This window comes from Kogia breviceps, chromosome X (genome assembly GCF_026419965.1).
Source record: "Kogia breviceps isolate mKogBre1 chromosome X, mKogBre1 haplotype 1, whole genome shotgun sequence".
NCBI classification, from domain to species: Eukaryota; Metazoa; Chordata; class Mammalia; order Artiodactyla; family Physeteridae; genus Kogia; species Kogia breviceps.
In genome coordinates this window covers 130,239,196-130,256,735 of record NC_081330.1, presented here as the reverse complement: position 1 = coordinate 130,256,735, position 17,540 = coordinate 130,239,196, and the positions used below count along the sequence as shown (strand labels likewise).

Here is a 17,540-nt window from a genome sequence, read left to right as displayed (position 1 = left end):
CTTGAGAGGTGAGAGGGGAGACTGCAAGTAGGTCGAGAGAGGAAGGTACGGCTCCAAGTTATGCACGCCCCGAGGGTGAGGACCCTTTGATCTGGACTCAGAAAGGCAACTGGCAAGACGACTGTAGGGAGAGCAGAACACCTGATGTAAAGGCGCGGTGGGGAGAGATGTTCCACGTGGACCAGAGACGGGTAAGTCACAGGCGAGGCACGACGAGAAGGAGTGCTCGGAGCCTGAGGTCCTCCTTGAAGAGCCTCTTGGAGCTCGTTGCCCACATGCCCAGGAACGCGAGGGCTTCTGTGACGGGCGGGGGCACGCGATGGCAGAGGGGCGTGATCTGTGAGCATTGAAGACGGGCTCGCGGGTGCAAAGGAGAAAGTCACTTGCTCAGCTGGGCTGGAGCTTCCGAATCCCTCCACAGAAGCCAAGCCACCCGCCTGTGGCAGCAAAGGGGCTGAGTCGTCACTGGGTACATACAGGAGCGAAGGTTTCGCCGATGATTTTACAGACGATGAAGAGGGTGATGGGCCGGCGGTGACTCGGTGGTTCTGCACTGGGGGTGACTTTATGCCCCAGGGGACATGAGGCCGCGACGGGAGACGTTTTGGTGTCACAGGTCAGGGTGGGAGGGTGCCCTGCAGGCATCGGGTGAGTGGGTCCAGGGGTCCCGGCACAGCACGGCTCCCGTGACAGAGAATCGTCCCGTTCCAAGCGGGTTCCAGGGGCGAGGGCCTGGACATCGTTGGGGGCTGGGCTGTCTTTCCACATCCCACTCTAGGTGGGGATCGGTGTTACGGAGAACAAGGAGGGCCACGTGAGGGTGGCTGGGTCGGCGTCCCGGCGTCCTCCGGAAGCAGGACCCGTGTTGTTTGCTCCGACGAAACCGTGCTGGGATTCCTGCTGCATGTGGCCACCTTGCCTCCTGTGTAACCCCACAGCTCCCGTGGGGTCTGCGTGTCCCAGGCCCCCTCCCACCCCCGGTGAGTTCCTGATGCCACAGGTTCTGCTAAGGGGTCCTCTCGTTTCCCTCGGACCTGAGTTCTCTCGAGGCGAGCGGTAGCTCAGGTGTGTGCACCCCTCCGTCTGGCCCCTTGTTCTGGCCCCGCGGACGTTTAACCCAAGGGCATAGGCCTGAGGATGCTTCCGCCCCCCGCGGCTCAGTCGCGGGCAGCTTCCGTCCCTCTCCTGAGCGCTCACTCGGTAGTTCCCACGCGCTTCGGAGCAGGAGCTGCAGGTGTGCACCCACCCTCAGAGCCCTCCAGCCCATTGTTCTTGGAAGGGGTGGAATGCCGCGGCAGGGGGGTGAGTGCGCGTTGGGGTGACAGCCATGGAAGGTGGATGGATTTCCGCCCCCGTCCACTGCGTTTGCTGCCACCTGCTAGCACCCAGAGCCTCCCCAGGCTGGGAACCTGGTCTTCCGTGAGCTTGGAAAGGGTTGCATCACGCCCAAGTCTACGTGTTTCCCTTTGAAAAGCCGCTACACCGACACTCATGGCTAGTTTTAGGAAGGATTTGACACTGACGGTTGGATTGTCCTGAAACGCCTGTTTGTTTTTCAGTGCAGAGAACTTTCAGCTGAGGACACAGAACCCGCCTTCCATAAAGAGACGATCGTGTTTTCATTTTTCTAGACAGAGCCTGTGTTTTGGTTTGGGGTAGAAAGGAGAGGTCACTGCTCTCCAGGGGAGAAAGAAGTGCTTGTTTTGGAAACAGACACAGAGGACGGGGAGGATACGGTTCTTCGCCCGCGTGACGTCTTAGACGCTTTGCAGCCCGTGTCTTCGGGGCTGGCGGGGTCGACGGCACGCCCTCTACTGGGAGGACGGGGAGGGTCGCAGAGAAGGAGGGTGGCCCGCCTCAGGCCAGCATCCTTCATGTCTCTCTTCCCCGTGCCCTTTGCAGGAAGATGGGGACCCTTTTGCTTTTGCTGCTCTTGGTCTGCGAGGCCCGGAGCCACGCGGCGCCAACGCCCAACTTCGTCCTGCTGATGGCCGACGACCTTGGCATTGGGGATCCTGGCTGCTATGGAAACAAGACCCTCAGGTCGGTTGACGTGGAAACACAGGGCTGCCCTCGCAGGCTGCCGTCCCGTGATGGGCAGCGCGCGTTCACAGAGCACAGCCCACGGGGAAACGTTCAGAGCCCTCAACGGCACGCTTTCCTGTGCCGCTTCACGTAGACACACGCGGGCGCTAGTGGGCAGCTGCCATGACTCCTCTATTCGAATCACTGTTGGATGAACTCAGACAGCTCACTGGGAAGGTGTTGGTCATAATTCTTTCTTCCTCGCCCGTACTCGGGGGCTTTTTTCCCATCACCGTGTTTCCCTCCCTTTGGTTCGCCTCTGCTCTTTTGTCTTCTGTTTTTGGCCTCTGGCTCCGTTCCCATTGGGACCCAACCCATCCCCCCTTGTCAACCACTTGCTGTCGCCTCTGAACCTTTCTTCTGCCTCTGGGCCAGGCTGTGCTGGATTCTCAGGCTGAGAATGATGCTTGTTAGAGTTTGTTTAAAGCACGTGCAAGGATAAGATCTGCACTCAGCGTCCTCTTAAAATTTTAGTTGACTGCGTATGTCTCCTTCCCCACCTTCTGCTTCATTTTGTGAAAAGTTTAGATCTCACCGTTAGACATTTCGGACACAAACCTTGTTAGTAATGTAATTTTTCTTATCGAGGTCACAATTTGTTTCTTTTTTCATTTTAAGTATCATTTTAAAATACCATATGACATCAGTATTAGATATAATATTAGATATGATATTCCTAAACTTTAGTGAGATAATAGATAACTGTTCTTACTAAAGTGTCTTAATTAAAAAATCACAGTCAAGCCTTTAAGGTTCACTGTCTGCCAATTATCCAAAAGAAAAAAAGGGCTGTAAAATCCTAAGTAAGAATTCATATCAATAATACCCTAAATCTGCCTTGTCCTCCATATTAGCATCCAGTTCTTTTTTTTTTAATTGAATATAGTTGATTACAATGTTGTGTTAGTTTCAGGTGTACAGCACAGCGATTCAGTTTTATATCAATATATATGTATGTATTTTTATATATATACTTATATGTATATATTTATACATACATTTATTTATATATGTAGATATTCTTTTTTTCCGAGTCTTTTCCATTTTCCATTATAGTTTATTACAAGGTAAAGAATATAGTTCCCAACTGATTCACTTTGTTGTAAAGGAGAAACTAACACACTACTGTAAAACAGTTATACTCAAATAAAGATGTTAAAAAAAAAAAAAAAAAAGAATATAGTTCCCCGTGCCCTACACTAAATCCTTGTTGTTTATCTATTTTGTTTTTTTGTGTGTGTGTGGTAGGCGGGGCCTCTCACTGTTGGGGCCTCTCCCGTTGCGGAGCACAGGCTCCGGACGCGCAGGCTCAGTAGTTGTGGCTCACGGGCCCAGCCGCTCCGCCGCACGTGGGATCCTCCCGGACCGGGGCACGAACCCGTGTCCCCTGCATCGGCAGGCGGATTCGCAACCACCGCGCCACCAGCGAAACCCATGTTTATCTATTTTATATGTACTAGTCTGTATCTGCTAATCCCAAACTGCCAATGTATCCCTTCCTCCCCAGTTCTTTCTGAAGGACATTTTTCATGTTACGTTTTATAGTATCACACCCCAAAATAGTCAGATTTTTCAGTGGCCAATCTAGTCACTAGGGGGATTAAGTCAAACATACAGACAGCCTCCGTGTTCTCAGTGTCTTGTAACTTAAGGCCAAAGCCAAGTGGAAATGTTGAGAATTAAAGGCCTAAGTTCAATTAATCGGTGAGAGAGCGGCTTGCCATTACAGTGCAATGCCGTGATCTTCTCCTTCGAGCCCTGCATTGTTACAGGACTAGCCTGGGGGCGCCGGACCGGGGAAGCAGTGGCGTCACAACGGAGCAAGACACGTGCCCCACACCGCAGGCAGAAGTCTTGGAGGGGAGTGCCATTAGCCGCTCCGTCCCTTTACAGGGAGGCAGCTGCCGGGATGGGGGATGGGGACTGACGGAACAGGCCTCTCCCAGAGGACAGGGAGGCCATGGCAGGGCGGGGGGAGTCCCCTCTATGCTCCGACCTGAAGTATAGAAGATGAGCAGCCTGGCAGAGAGGCAGGCGCTGGGGTTCCCGCTGGAGGATGAGCGATCGTCACTCAGCGTGGACCCGGACCTGAAGGACCTCCCCCTCTGAATGCCTAGGGAGTCTGGCATGATTCCCTAAGGTGACGGACCACACCAGTCCTGCATAACAGGTGGCAGGATGGCTTGTCCCGCATAAGGCGTCATCCTAGAAGTCAGCCCATAAATGAGTGTTTCCTTAGAGGAAAAAAAAAAAAAAATAAAGACACTCAGGGTGTGTGCGTGTCCCACGGCATGTCATGTTTCTACGTCGCTGTGTGCCTTTTCCCTGGAGTCTGTGACCCCTTTGTTACTGACCCCTGGTAAATGCACCGGGGGCCCATCGTCCCTTTCCCCGGACGATGCTGTCACCCCCTTCTCCCTGGGGCCATGTGGAAATTCGGCAGAGCCCGGTGAGAGCTGGTTAGGAGCTTCTCTTTGGCTGTGGTTGGGAAGAGAATAGACAGGCTGCTCCCAGAGCTTTCTCGTTTGGGGCACGGAGGTAACTGGTGGGGGGCACAGGCGACGGAGGGGAGAGACCTTGACCCTTGACCCTCCCACTCCTCACAGCAGCCCCTTGTCAGGACTTGGCTTCTCTCCTAAATCAGCAGCTCAGAGCCCCCAGGGGGGCATGGGTGGGCCCCCGGAGAGGGCAGACCTGGATGATTTCATCCTCAGCGTGGTCCTCTTGTCACTCTGAGTCTCGGTGCTGTGTCCCCTTCCTTCCCCCTGTCCCACCGCAGTTTCCCTGGATAAGTGACAAGTGACTCCCTGTACAAAGCCAGAGAGAAAGCGTTCTTTTCGGGCTCGCAATGAATGACCTGAGTCTTTGTTCCAGGACTCCCAATATCGACCGCTTGGCCAGAGAGGGAGTGAAGCTCACGCAGCACCTGGCAGCGTCGCCCCTGTGCACACCCAGCAGGGCAGCCTTCATGACGGGCCGGTATCCCATCCGCTCAGGTACCCAACCTCCTGGTTCCGTCGCTGCGGCCCTGGTCCACCTCCCCGTCCTAATGCTTCCCCTGTCTTAATGGTGGGTTTCTCCTGGCTTAGGAATGGCGTCTCAGTCCCAAGTGGGAGTTTTCATCTTCTCGGCCTCTTCCGGAGGACTTCCCCACAGTGAGATTACGTTCGCCAAGCTCCTGAAGAATCGAGGCTATTCCACAGCTCTGATAGGTATGGACAGCTGGGGGCGGGTGGGGCAAGGTCCTGGGTGAGTGGGGAAGTGGGGAGGGCATGAGAGCAGCCTTCTTTAAGATGAACTGACTGATAGCGTTTGCACAAGTGTAAATAGGGAAGAAAGTATTTCAATACTAAATTCAAACACCATGCGTCTCTATGTACTATTTGAATGTGTAGATGTGTGTCCTTATTTATGTATGTATGTGTATGTGTGTGGATGGATGGATGGATGGTGGATGGGTGATGGATGGATAAATGGCAGATGAATGGATGGATGGGTGAATGAATGGATGCATGGATGGTGGATGGATGGACGGATGAATGGTGGATGGATGGGTGAATGGACGGACAGATGGATGGATGGGTGGATGGATGGATGCACGGATGGATGGATGGGTGGATGGGTGGATGGGTGGATGGATGGATGGGTGGGTGGATGGATGGTGGATGGATGGATGGATGGTGGATGGATGGATGGATGGATGGGTGGGTGGATGGGTGGGTGGATGGGTGGATGACTAAAGGAGTGAATGGATGGGTGGATGGATGGATGGATGGATGGGTGGGTGGATGGGTGGATGGGTGGATGGGTGGATGGATGGATGGATGGGTGGGTGGATGGATGGGTAGATGGGTGGATGACTAAAGGAGTGAATGGATGGATGGATGGATGCACGGATGGATGGATGGGTGGATGGGTGGATGGGTGGATAGATGGATGGATGGGTGGGTGGATGGATGGGTAGATGGGTGGATGGATGGTGGATGGATGGGTGGATGGATGGATGGATGGTGGATGGATGGATGGATGGATGGATGGATGGGTGGGTGGATGGGTGGATGACTAAAGGAGTGAATGGATGGGTGGATGGATGGATGGATGGGTGGGTGGATGGGTAGATGGATAGATGGGTGGGTGGATGGATGAATGGAAGGACAGATGAGTGGATGGATGGATGGATGGATAGATGGATGGTGGATGGATGGATGCATGGATGGTGGATGGATGGATGGATGGTGGGTGGATGGTGGGTGGTGAATGGCTGGTGAATGAGTGGGTGGTGGATGGATAAGATAGAGAGATGAGACAGATGACAGAAAACCGATAGAGCAATGGATAACTAATTATGCACACACACAGCACGCAAAACTACACACACACACACACACACACACCACACTATTGATAAAGGTTTTCATTTTACGTTTCAGTACTAAAATTGCATCTGAAGTTTTCTCGGTTGACATTCCCACTGATTTTATCCCCTTGATAGGAATGAAGCCTTCTCCCCTTTCACTTGATAAACTTGGGTCTATGCAGGTCATCAGAGGAACCCTAGAACATCTCCTGGGAGCAAAATGACCGGTCTCTTTCCTCCCACATTTTGTCAAACCACCATCACTTTTTCTCTTGTGTGAGGCACTCCCTAATTTAGTGATACGGTCACATTTCATTTTTATTCTATTTTATTATTTGGCCTCACCGCGTGGCACATGGGATCTTACTTCCCCGACCACGGCTCAAACCCGTGTCCCCTGCAAGTGGGAGCATGGAGAGTCTTAACCACTGGACCTCCAGGAAAGTCCCGTACAGTTCACATTTTATAAGAAATGTTTATAGGTGTTTAAAATAATTGCTGAGTTATGAGCATGATTTCCTCATGCCTCAGCGGTAGTTTTTACGTAAGGATTCATTTCCACTTCTGACATTTCAGGGACAAAATCAAGTTGGTTTTAAGACTTTCCTTTTAAGGATTCGTCTTTAAAAAAAAAAAACACATGTCCCCAGAAAACAGCGGTGTTCATCTGTGCAGTTTTGTCTCCTGCCTTTGAAGTATGTGAGGTGTGTGTCTTTCATTTTATTTGTATTTTTTCCAGTCACTAAATCCCCTCTTGTTTTCTGGTGGAGAGAGTGGTTCCTACCCTACCGTTTGTGGAAACGGAGGTGGAAGCGGTAGAGTCATCTTGGCTGGTGAACAGGCCGACGGAGGCCACTTTCCAGCACGCGGGACTCAGAAGCTGCCCTTCGTGTCGGCGTGTCCATCGGGACTAAACGTGCCTCCTGTTTGTCTGTCTGCTCAGGGAAGTGGCACCTTGGCACCAGCTGTCGCAGCAGCACGGACCTCTGTCACCACCCCCTGAGCCACGGCTTCGACTATTTCCACGGGCTGCCCACGAGCAACCTGCGGGACTGCCAGCCGGGCGCGGGCAGCGTGTTCACCATGGCCTTGAGGCTGCTCGTCTTCAGCCCCCTGCAGCTCATTGCCGTCGCACTGCTGACCCTGGCCGTGCTCAGGCGCCTGGGGCTCGCCCACGTGCCCCGCTGCGCCTTCTTCTGCCTCTCCCTGCTGGCCGTCCTGGTCCTCGGCGCCCTGCTGTGCTTCCTGCGTTACTTCCGGCCCCTGAACTGCTTCCTCATGAGGAACCGGGACATCACCCAGCAGCCCATGTCCTATGACAACCTCACGCAGAGGCTCACGGCGGACGCGGCCCAGTTCATACAGCGGTTGGTATCGCCTGCCAGCCTGATGCTGCCTGGGCCGCGTGTTGTTAATATAGGCTCTTTCAGGTGCTCCCGTGGAGGTGGAGGAACCGGGGTGGTCCTCTGAGCTATGCTTCCCCTTCTGTGGTTGGGCGATTTCTCCAGCTGGGCGTGTACTGGGTGGGGGGGAGTGGGTCGGGAATTGCGATGACCTGGGCTCCCCCCAGAGATGCTTTGCCAGTTTCCCGCACGTCCTCTGCCTATGAGGCCGGCCCCCCAAAAATGTCTGGGTGGCAACGGGGACCTTAAGGCATCACCACGGTCTTTCCTCTTCAGGTGTGTGACTAAGAGAGGAAAGGTCATGTGCATTGTTTACTGGAGATGTTATACGATGTAAACAGCGTGAGGACATGCAAAACACTCTGGGCGCGTCTCCGAGAAGAGCAAGTCTGTGAGTCAGCTGGGTGAAGCAGATGATCTCTTGTGAGTCTGCTGGGGCCTCTGGAGTTTGTACTTGTGGTGTTTGCAGTCAGCAAAGGGGGTAACCGTGCGCGGAGGGCTTGGCAACGGTCTGTCTCAGGAACACTCGCTATTAAAAACGAACAAAATTGTTTTGCCGCCTGTGAAAGTTTAGAGGATAGTCCCACAGAGGAAGGTGGGAACTCGGTGTGAGAATCAGGTGTTTGGCCTTGCTGGTGATTTGCCCTGCGCACGAGAGCAGGTCTGTCCAGGCACCAGACAGTGGAGGAAGACGGCAGCACGGCATGAGGAAGGGTGTGCTGATAACTCGATTCTTAAGAGAAAGGGGACTGTGTTCAGCTGGCCGTCGCGCTGGTGAACATCTGTGTCCGTGATTCTGAACGTGGAGATACCGTTGATACTGTCAGTGCCCACGTCCAGCCTACCCATCGGCTCGCACAGCCAGAGGCGGGCATCACTGGGCCGGACGCCCGCGTCGCCGGCGTGGCGCTTGGTGCAGATCTGTCCCTTGTGGCGTTGCCTTTGATGGCTCGGTACGTGGTGGCATAGCAAATTGGATCGTTGGAACTTCCCACGGGTAGACCAAGAAGGGAAGAGGAGAAAAGCTCTTGACCGTAGGTGGAGAAGTGTGAGCCCTCAGACTTTGTGTAGGGAGGTGCTGGGGTGCTGGCTGAATCTGAAGATTGTCAGTCTTACCTTGAGGGATTCCTACTGAGGGGTTCTAAGGTAAGGCTTTGCGTCTCCCTGTTCACAAGCTCCCCGAGAGTTCTAAACGCCTGTGGAACATGCTGAGAAATGCTAGAGCATCTGTGGGTTTTTGCTGTTGTTAGAGAACGGAACCATCACTAAGCTGCGTAGATTTTTCTAGAAAGCGGTGCTGACCTGATCTAATGCAGACGCTTTTGAACTTCGTAAGATACACATTTCACGCCATCATCCAATAAGATGTGCTACACAGATGTTTAACTGAAGCAAAAGCTTCCAGAAAGGATTTATTTCTTCATAGAGTGATCACTTCTGATACTTCCTCCCTGATGACCTTCTGTTTTATTTTTTTAAAAATTATCTGGTTGTGACACGAAATTAATGTCATGACTCAACAGTGGCTCCCAGTGTGCATGGCAGACAAAGCTTTTACCTCATGGGTTATCCTTACAGTATTTTACACGTAAGAGAACGGCCATCCCGAGGTACAGTGGTGCTCTGTGGATGGCAGACCTACCCATTTAAGCCAGAATATAACCGTCTGCTGTTTGGCAAACTTGCTGAAGCAGCGGAACCCTCTCCTGTCCCTGTCCCTTGACTATCAATCCCTCAGAAACGTACAGGGGGGCGCCGAATAATGCAATGCTCCTTCTAACATCACAGGCTTCAGGAGTGACCCTCAACTTCCAGGGTGAGTCACATTTTGACAGCATGTGGTATTTGGACACAGATGATTGAATCTATAGGATATATGAATATTCATATGATTAGGAGGAGTTTTAATGGGTTCCTTGGCATATGACTTTGCGATGGGATCGAAACAAATTTGATTAGCCTAAGGGTTTGAACCTCAACCAGTTTATCTTTGTTTAACTTTAATTTCATTTATTTTTTATTGAAATATAGTTTATTTACAATGTTGTGTTACTTTCAGGTGTACAGCAAAGTGATTCTATTATATATACTATAGATATACTATGTAGATATATAAATTCTTTTTCAGATTCTTTTCCATTATAAGTTATCACAAATTTTTTTTTTTTTTTTTTTGCGGTACGCGGTCCTCTCACTGTTGCGGCCTCTCCCGTTGCGGAGCAGAGGCTCTGGACGCGCAGGCCCAGCGGCCATGGCCCACGGGCCCAGCCGCTCCGCGGCATGTGGGATCTTCCCGGACCGGGGCACGAACCCATGTCCCCCGCCTCGGCAGGCGGACTCCCAACCACTGTGCCAACAGGGAAGCCCTATCACAAAATATTGAGTAGAGTTCCCTGTGCTCTACAGTAGGTCCTTGTTGTTTATTTGTTGTATGTATAGTAGTGTGTCTATGTTGATCCCAGTCTCCTAATTTATCCCTCCCCACCCCTTTCCCCTTTGGTAACCGTAAGTCTTCTATGTCTGTGAGTCTTTTTCTGTTTTGCAAATAAGTGCATTTGTATCACTTTTTTAGATTCCACATAGAAGTGATATCGTGGTATTTGTCTTTCTCTGTCTGACCCACTTAGTATGATCATCTCTAGGTCCATCCATGGTGCTGCAAATGGCATTGTCTCCTCCTTTTTAATGGCTGAGTAATATTCCATTGTATATTTATATCACATCTTCTTTATCCATTCCTCTGTCGATGGACACTTAGGTTGCTTCCATGTCTTGGCTGTTGTAAATAGTACTGCACTGAACATTGGGGTGCATGTTTCTTTTCAAATTAGAGGTTTCATTTTTTCTGGATATGCCCAGGAGGTGATTGCTGGGTCATATGGTAGTTCTATTTTTAGCTTTTTAAGGGACCTCCACACTGTTCTCCATAGTGGCTGTATCAATTTACATGCCCACCAACAGTGCAAGAGGGTTCCCTTTTCTCCACACCCTCTCCAGCATTTATTGTTTGTAGACTTTTTGATGATGGCCATTCTGACCGGTGTGAGGTGATATCATTGTAGTTTTGATTTGCATTTCTCCAATACTTAGTGGTCCCGCCAGTTTATCTTTATCTTACATTGGGGTTTCTGCAGTTTTCTTCCAGAACTAGATGTTTAGAATGCTCTAGCAATACCATAGTGGGAGGTTATGCTTATTGAATTATTTGAAAAGGGTTTAGTCTTTAAATAGGCGATTCTAATGTAAATGACTATTGTCCACATTGGAGCAATGCATAAATTGGTCAGTATTAGTGACAATACTACCATGTGTGTACCATGATGTCATTCACACACACAAAAAAAACTTCTCATATACGTTATCTGAAGATTCAAAGATTTTAAACATCTAGGTAAAATCATCCTTGGGGGGCTTCCCTGGTGGCGCAGTGGTTGGGAGTCCGCCTGCCGATGCAGGGGACACGGGTTCGTGTCCCGGTCCGGGAGAATCCCACATGCCGCGGAGCGGCTGGGCCCGTGAGCCATGGCTGCTGTGCCTGCGCGTCCGGAGCCTGTGCTCCACAACGGGAGAGACTGCAACAGTGAGAGGCCCGCGTACCGCAAAAAAAAAAAAAAAAAAAAAAAAAAAAAAAAAAAAAAAATCATCCTTGGGTAACATCGTCTTCCTGTGTTACAGGAGATATCTGATTTGCTGAATAGTTATTTTCAGGAATCTAGAGAGAATGGCCTTAATATGGTACCAACGAATCATAACAGATTGTGACACTATTGTATTTATAAAAATTTTTTTCGAGGTTCAGAAGACATTTAAATGTGTACCTCTTTGACCTGAATATCGTGAGTAATTTAGGCAGGCCTTACCACCTCTGTGAGACATGGATTCAGGGCTCCTCAGAAGCAGAAGAAAGAAAACCTCATCCAAGCAATAACGGTGTTTGTGAAATTTATTCAAATGCTCTTGAATCAAAATTTTCCGATTGAAACCAGTGCTTTATTTCAGTGTACTGATATAAAAACCAGTTTTGGGGTACACAGCTCTCCCTGGGTTCATTTGTCAGAGGTGATGAGGAAAATGATTTAAACTCTCATTTCTAAAATTTATCTTCTCTCTCTGAGCCTTGTGGATGAAATGATTTATACTCAGACGTTTGTTCTCGAGATACTAACTTGTGATGTGAAGATACAGGTGACAAGGGCAGAAGGGGATGATGCTTTATTGGTTTGTGATTGTCTCAGATGAAGTCTGCTTAGCCCAATTTAGGTACCTGCCCCGGGATTACAAGCAGGTGTTCCCAAGTTGAGGAGAGTGACGGTGTGGAATATATAACTATGCACTCCATGATCCCTCACCTTAATTTACTCTTTTAGGGACAGAACTTATCTTGGGAAGATGCTTCTACTATTAGAGACCTAGATAATTAGCTCAACGTATGTTTTAAGCTGTACAGTAATTCGAGACAGGTCATCCTAAACACACTTTAATTAGCAGGAAATCCTTGTTGCTCTGACAGGAAGGAATGACCTGTAGATTTCTTAGAGATACTTAATCGTCCTTATATGCCCTGAATGAAGGGCTCTTCGGTCATTCCAGCTTTCTCCCTGGTCATGACTCTCATCCATGCTTTGTAAAACAGATCCAGCTTGGGTGCCCAGCTAGGGGTGTGTTCAAGTTTTAGCAGATCCTGGTTAGATATACGCCAGGCATTGTGGATATACACGTATTCTTGGTCACGTTTCATACCCCTCACCTCTTACTTGCTACAAAAGGACCCTGGAAGAATGGGTAAAGAGATGTCTTCTTGTGGAGGAATTTGAGGCTCAGAACTTTGGAGTGAGAGCAAAAGCCCCACAGGGAATAGTAGATAGCGGATTAGAGCCCATATCTAACTCTCTGTGAGGGCTCTCCTGAGTGCACCATAACGAGCTTGCTGCCTTCTTTGCTTCCACATGTACTCTGCAGACTTACCAGTAAGGTTCGAGTGTGGATTATTTGGAAGAAGACTAGGAAACTCAATACCCCTTCTCCGAATGGAAGCATCCAGGTTCCATGTCCCCCCAAAGGAGAACTCACCTGGGAATTCTTAGATAAACTCATGTTCGTAGTACAGTCCTTACCGTGGCGAGGGAGAAGTGGCGGAGTATTTCGAAAAGATGTAGGCTCTGTGGTGACGGGTGAATTTAGCAAGTTAATTTTGTTCCTAAGGTGGTTTTGTAGTTCAAGTTGAACTGCATTGAAAAAGATGCGAGGCCAGCGGGTGGGAAGAGATTCACGTTTCCGAACCCGGGTCATTTCTGCCACGGCAAGAGCCAGATTTGTTGGCCCCTTCCCTTTGTAAAGTCACTGAAACTGGCGTTTTGTTGCTAGAAAAAGCATTTCAGTTGAAAGGAACCACTGTGTGTTTCTCTGCCAGTAAAGACACCCTCACTCTGAAGAAATATTCCAAAATGATGACTTTATACAAACCCACATAATTTGTATAGTTTAGGGTATCCAGTTACTGGATTCGTAAATGCACATGAAATCTACCAGGAGTGTTCTGTTCTCCAGGTCCTGGTTTATGGAAGTTGCATTGACATTACACACAGACACACACACACACGTGTGTGTGTGTGTGTTTGTAGCTTTAAAGCCTGTAATCAAAAGTGAAATCAAAGCTAAGCATTTTCAGGTAAGCTCATTTTCCGGTATATCTTGTGCTTCATGAAAGCGTCCTTTAGGGTCTACCAGAAAATAAGTCCAAAAGCTGGAAATGACATAGCGTTCTACTTTTCATCGGATTCCCCAGAGTCGTAAGATCCCCTTTTCTAACTTTACCAAACCCTGACCCCTGACCTGTCCCCACAAGGAAGCCACGTGACATCAGAATTATGGGGAGTATGAGTGCCTGCGGGCAATGACACCCACAGGGAAACGTCCCGCCCTTGGTGGGGAGTCACGGGGAAGAGCCCCTCCCCAGCCTTTTCCGTAGTCTGCAGTTTATGCCGTCGTACAAGCAGCGCTTGGGTCGTGGTCACGCCCTCGGACCTGTGACAGCGGATAAATGTATCATTGGAGAGCTGACCTGTTATCCTGTCCTGGTGCCGTCAGCGTTTCGCACACTCAGGGTCCCGAGATGCATTAACAGGGCACCTCCAGCCTAGCCTTTCACCTTCCCAGCTGGGCTGTGGTCTCAGTGGCCGTGGTGAATAGCTGTGACGGGACACAAAGCTTCTTTGGAGCAAAGGGATCATTTTGTTAGTTTAAATAAGAGTTTAAGCCAGGAAAGAATAGGGGCGACATTGACTTTAGTTCTTGGTGAGAAAAGTAAATCAGACGAAAGATTAACGGCAACCCACAGGGAGACACACGCGTACAAGCACGTTCAAAAGTGGAAAAGTTAAATAATCAAAGAATTGTCTTGTTCAATAAGGGTAGATGCTACTTGATTGGTTTCCTTTTTTTTTTTCCTTCAATATTTTTTTTTTTTTTTTGCTGTATGTGGGCCTCTCACTGTTGTGGCCTCTCCCGTTGCGGAGCACAGGCTCCGGACGCGCAGGCTCAGCGGCCATGGCTCACGGGCCCAGCCGCTCCGCGGCACGTGGATCTTCCCAGACCGGGGCATGAACCCGTGTCCCCTGCATCGGCAGACGGACTCTCAACCACTGCGCCACCAGGGAAGCCCTCCTTCAATATTTATTTATTTATTAAGCTGCACCAGGTCTTAGTTGCAGCATGTATGTGGGATCTAGTGCCGTGACCAGGGATCAAACCTGGGCCCCCTGCATTGGGAGCGCAGACTTTTAACCCCTGGATGACCAGGGAAGTCCCTTGGCTCGTTTTCTAACATTCATCCGGCAAAAGGACCTGAATTTAGGAACGGGGAGTGGTTCTTTGGATGCACCCCTCCTTCCAGGCTGAGCAAGCTGCAAGCAGAACGCAGTTCTGGAGGATGCTTGTCTTTAGCCATCCTGGGTCCAGGTCCACGGCATTCCTACCTGAATGGCGTCTGGATAAAGCGCGCTCGCACCTTCCCTTCTTCCTCAAACCCCCAGATCTCTGGGGCGCCCCAGGATTATGACGCACACGGGAATCAGGAGGGGCGAGCTTTGGTACATCAGGCGTTAAGGCGCAGATACGCGGAGGCCCAGGCTGGCACGGAAATGCGGGATGAGGCTTGGGGCCCGAGGGAGCTGGATTTGGTGAAGCCCATTCGGATGGCCGGCTCCCGGGGGCTCCCGCTAACCGCTGTCCTGAAGGAGTGTGGGTGGTACTCCCAACTTCCCAACGTTCCAGAGAAATCAGAAATAGCGATTTGCGTGTGTGCAGGGGACCATTTCGGGGGATTTTTTTAAGTTGGAAATTTCTCGATTTTTAAAAACATTGGCCTCGTTGTTTGGCATTCGGTCCTGATGTTGAGTGGATTGCTGTGCGCTCCACGTCTGAGAAGGGATCCCCGTTATACTCACTTCCCTGCTTCCCTCTGGGGAAGCGTGAGGGTGATCTGCTCACATCCTGCATGTGCTGCTTTCGTGGGTCCAGGCTGGGAGGGAACCCGTAGAACAGATGACCTATCTTTATGTCGGACGTCCACCTACTAACAGAGGTATCCCAGGCAGGGCAGGTTTCCTGGGATGGGGTAACACAGGCAGTCTTGTTTGTTTCCCTTGGAGGGTCCATGCAAGGGGGCACAGCCCCATGCTGTTGTACTCCGCTCCTTTTAGGGCACTCCTGAGCACTCGGCATGATTACTCAGCCGTACTCCCTCTACCTGCTTCCAGGACAAGTCACGATGAACCCTTTGGCGAGGCACTCCCCACTCATCGCCCACCTGCATTGTCCCCAGAGGTAGGCTATGAGGATCCTTGCATCCGCCTAACTGGGCGGGGGGCCTTCTCCAGAGAGGAAGGGGCTCCGTCTAGAAAGCAGCGAGTGCACAGGGCCTCTCGTCAGTTTGTCGTGAGCCTGTCCTCTTTGCAAGGGACCAAAGGGGGCATGCATAGACTTGAAGGAGGGGGGCGATGAAGAGGAAGAAGACAAGAAACAGAAACAGAAACAAAAACAGAAGAAGCCGCAGAAGCAGACGCAGTTTGGAAATCCATCTTCTTCCCTCGTGTCAAAGCTCCTATTACAACGATTTCAATGGTTACCTCTCTCCTACTACCTGAAGCGTAAAGAAATTTGACTTTTTTTCCTACAGATGTTCAGTACCTCTGGGTTAGGGTACTTAGCGAGTGAACGCCAGCCAGGTCATTGAAAACCGGAAGCATCCGAGAATCTTCCCAGCACCTGCTCCGGAGTGGGGTGTGGGGCTGACCTCAAGCCCTTTGATTTAAGTTCAGCTGTGCATGGAGGCTTGAGCCTGATCATGGCTGGTGTCCATGGTCGGGCGTCCTTACCGTAGCCCATTGTGGGTACAAAGCCATGTAACCTGTAGGAGTCACACAGAGTCACAGGCAAGGCTGTCTGTGAAGGATCGTCTCACAAAGAGAGCCCGTCGCGAAGCTTCACGGATGAGGCCGTTGTGGGGAAGCTCGGGTGCTTGTGGGCAAGCAGGGACGCTTGTCATAGCTGGGGGGACGCCAGCGTGACTACAGTCAGGGCAGCATCTTAAATCTCGTTACACAAACCGACTTTCAGACCTGGGTATCTCTCTCTTTTCCCTCTGTTTTTGTAGGGAAAAGGTGGCTTTCATGGTTTTCCTGTCTTCGTTTTTATATTTAAGATATATCTTTCGTTTTTCTGTGGTTTTGAAAATAGCGTGTGCTACTTTAAAAAAAAAAATCAAAGCAGTCTAAAAATATAAAGGAGTAGAAAGTTAAAATGTTCCCAGTTTTTCCCCCCTCCCAACGAATTGACATCCTATTAGTGGTATCTTTCAGTTAGCGGTAAAAATCCATATAGTGGGGGTTTTCGTTTTTAAAAATGTATCCTGAAGAGTTTTCAGTGAATCGTGTGGGGCCACATGCCATAGAAAGTGTGCTTTTGAAAGCTCACCAGGTAAGTACACAGGTTACGCCTCTGCCATCGTCCACTGCTGTATCTGAATAACATCCAGGGGACAGTGGCTCGGACACCGATTCGTTAATGGAAAGCGTTCACGTGCACTGGCACCCGGCGGGAACGTCTGGAATCTCTCCCTCTCTCTCTGTCTCCAGGAGTGAGTTCTGACCCCTCCCAGGTCGAGATTCACTCTCCTTCTCTGTATCCATCCTCTGACGTGCTCCATCAGCTGAGACCAATTATTAACGGTCTCGTCTGAACTGTGGGTTGCTGGTGGCCGGAGCCGGTCCAGCTCAGCGTTATATTTTTAGTGGCTGGAGTCGCGTGGGCAGAATAGACGTGAAAGGCCTGGATGGATGAAGCGCACAGCCGGGCGTGTCCGCCTCTGTGCGTACAGAGGGGTGGTCACACGGATTCCGGCTGGGTGACTGTGGCCACTGCCACCTGGTTTATGCCCTAGTCTGATCACCGGCATCTGAGGGGTCTCGGAAGGAATCCACAGACGTCCCTGTCTGCGTTTCCATCGTTCCCTACGCTGACTCAAATGGGGACGCTCGGCGAATAATCAAGGTCAGACTTTGAGAAGAGGAACCTGATATGCAAGACTGTGGCAGACAGAAAAAAATAATGATAATAACGCCATAGCCATCTCCTTGCCTAGGTTTCACTCACGCGTGGACGGGATGTAAATCTTTTTGACTCTGAGATTGGAGTGA

At 50.3% G+C, this 17,540-nt stretch overlaps 1 protein-coding gene across 8 annotated transcripts in view; it reads left to right on the top strand.

Moving 5' to 3' along the window:
- STS (steroid sulfatase) overlaps positions 1 to 17,540 on the top strand; it is a 165,121-nt gene that overhangs the window by 78,611 nt on the left and 68,970 nt on the right. For all 8 annotated transcript variants that reach the window (XR_010838699.1, XR_010838698.1, XM_067023752.1 and 5 more), the window contains 4 exons: positions 1,903 to 2,043; positions 4,960 to 5,081; positions 5,175 to 5,297; positions 7,386 to 7,809. Coding sequence is in view for 6 of the 8 variants with exons in the window: in XM_067023750.1 (XP_066879851.1) it covers positions 1,903 to 2,043; positions 4,960 to 5,081; positions 5,175 to 5,297; positions 7,386 to 7,809 (810 nt within the window). In the remaining 2 variants the exon portion in view is untranslated. The remainder of the gene's footprint in view (positions 1 to 1,902; positions 2,044 to 4,959; positions 5,082 to 5,174; positions 5,298 to 7,385; positions 7,810 to 17,540) is intronic.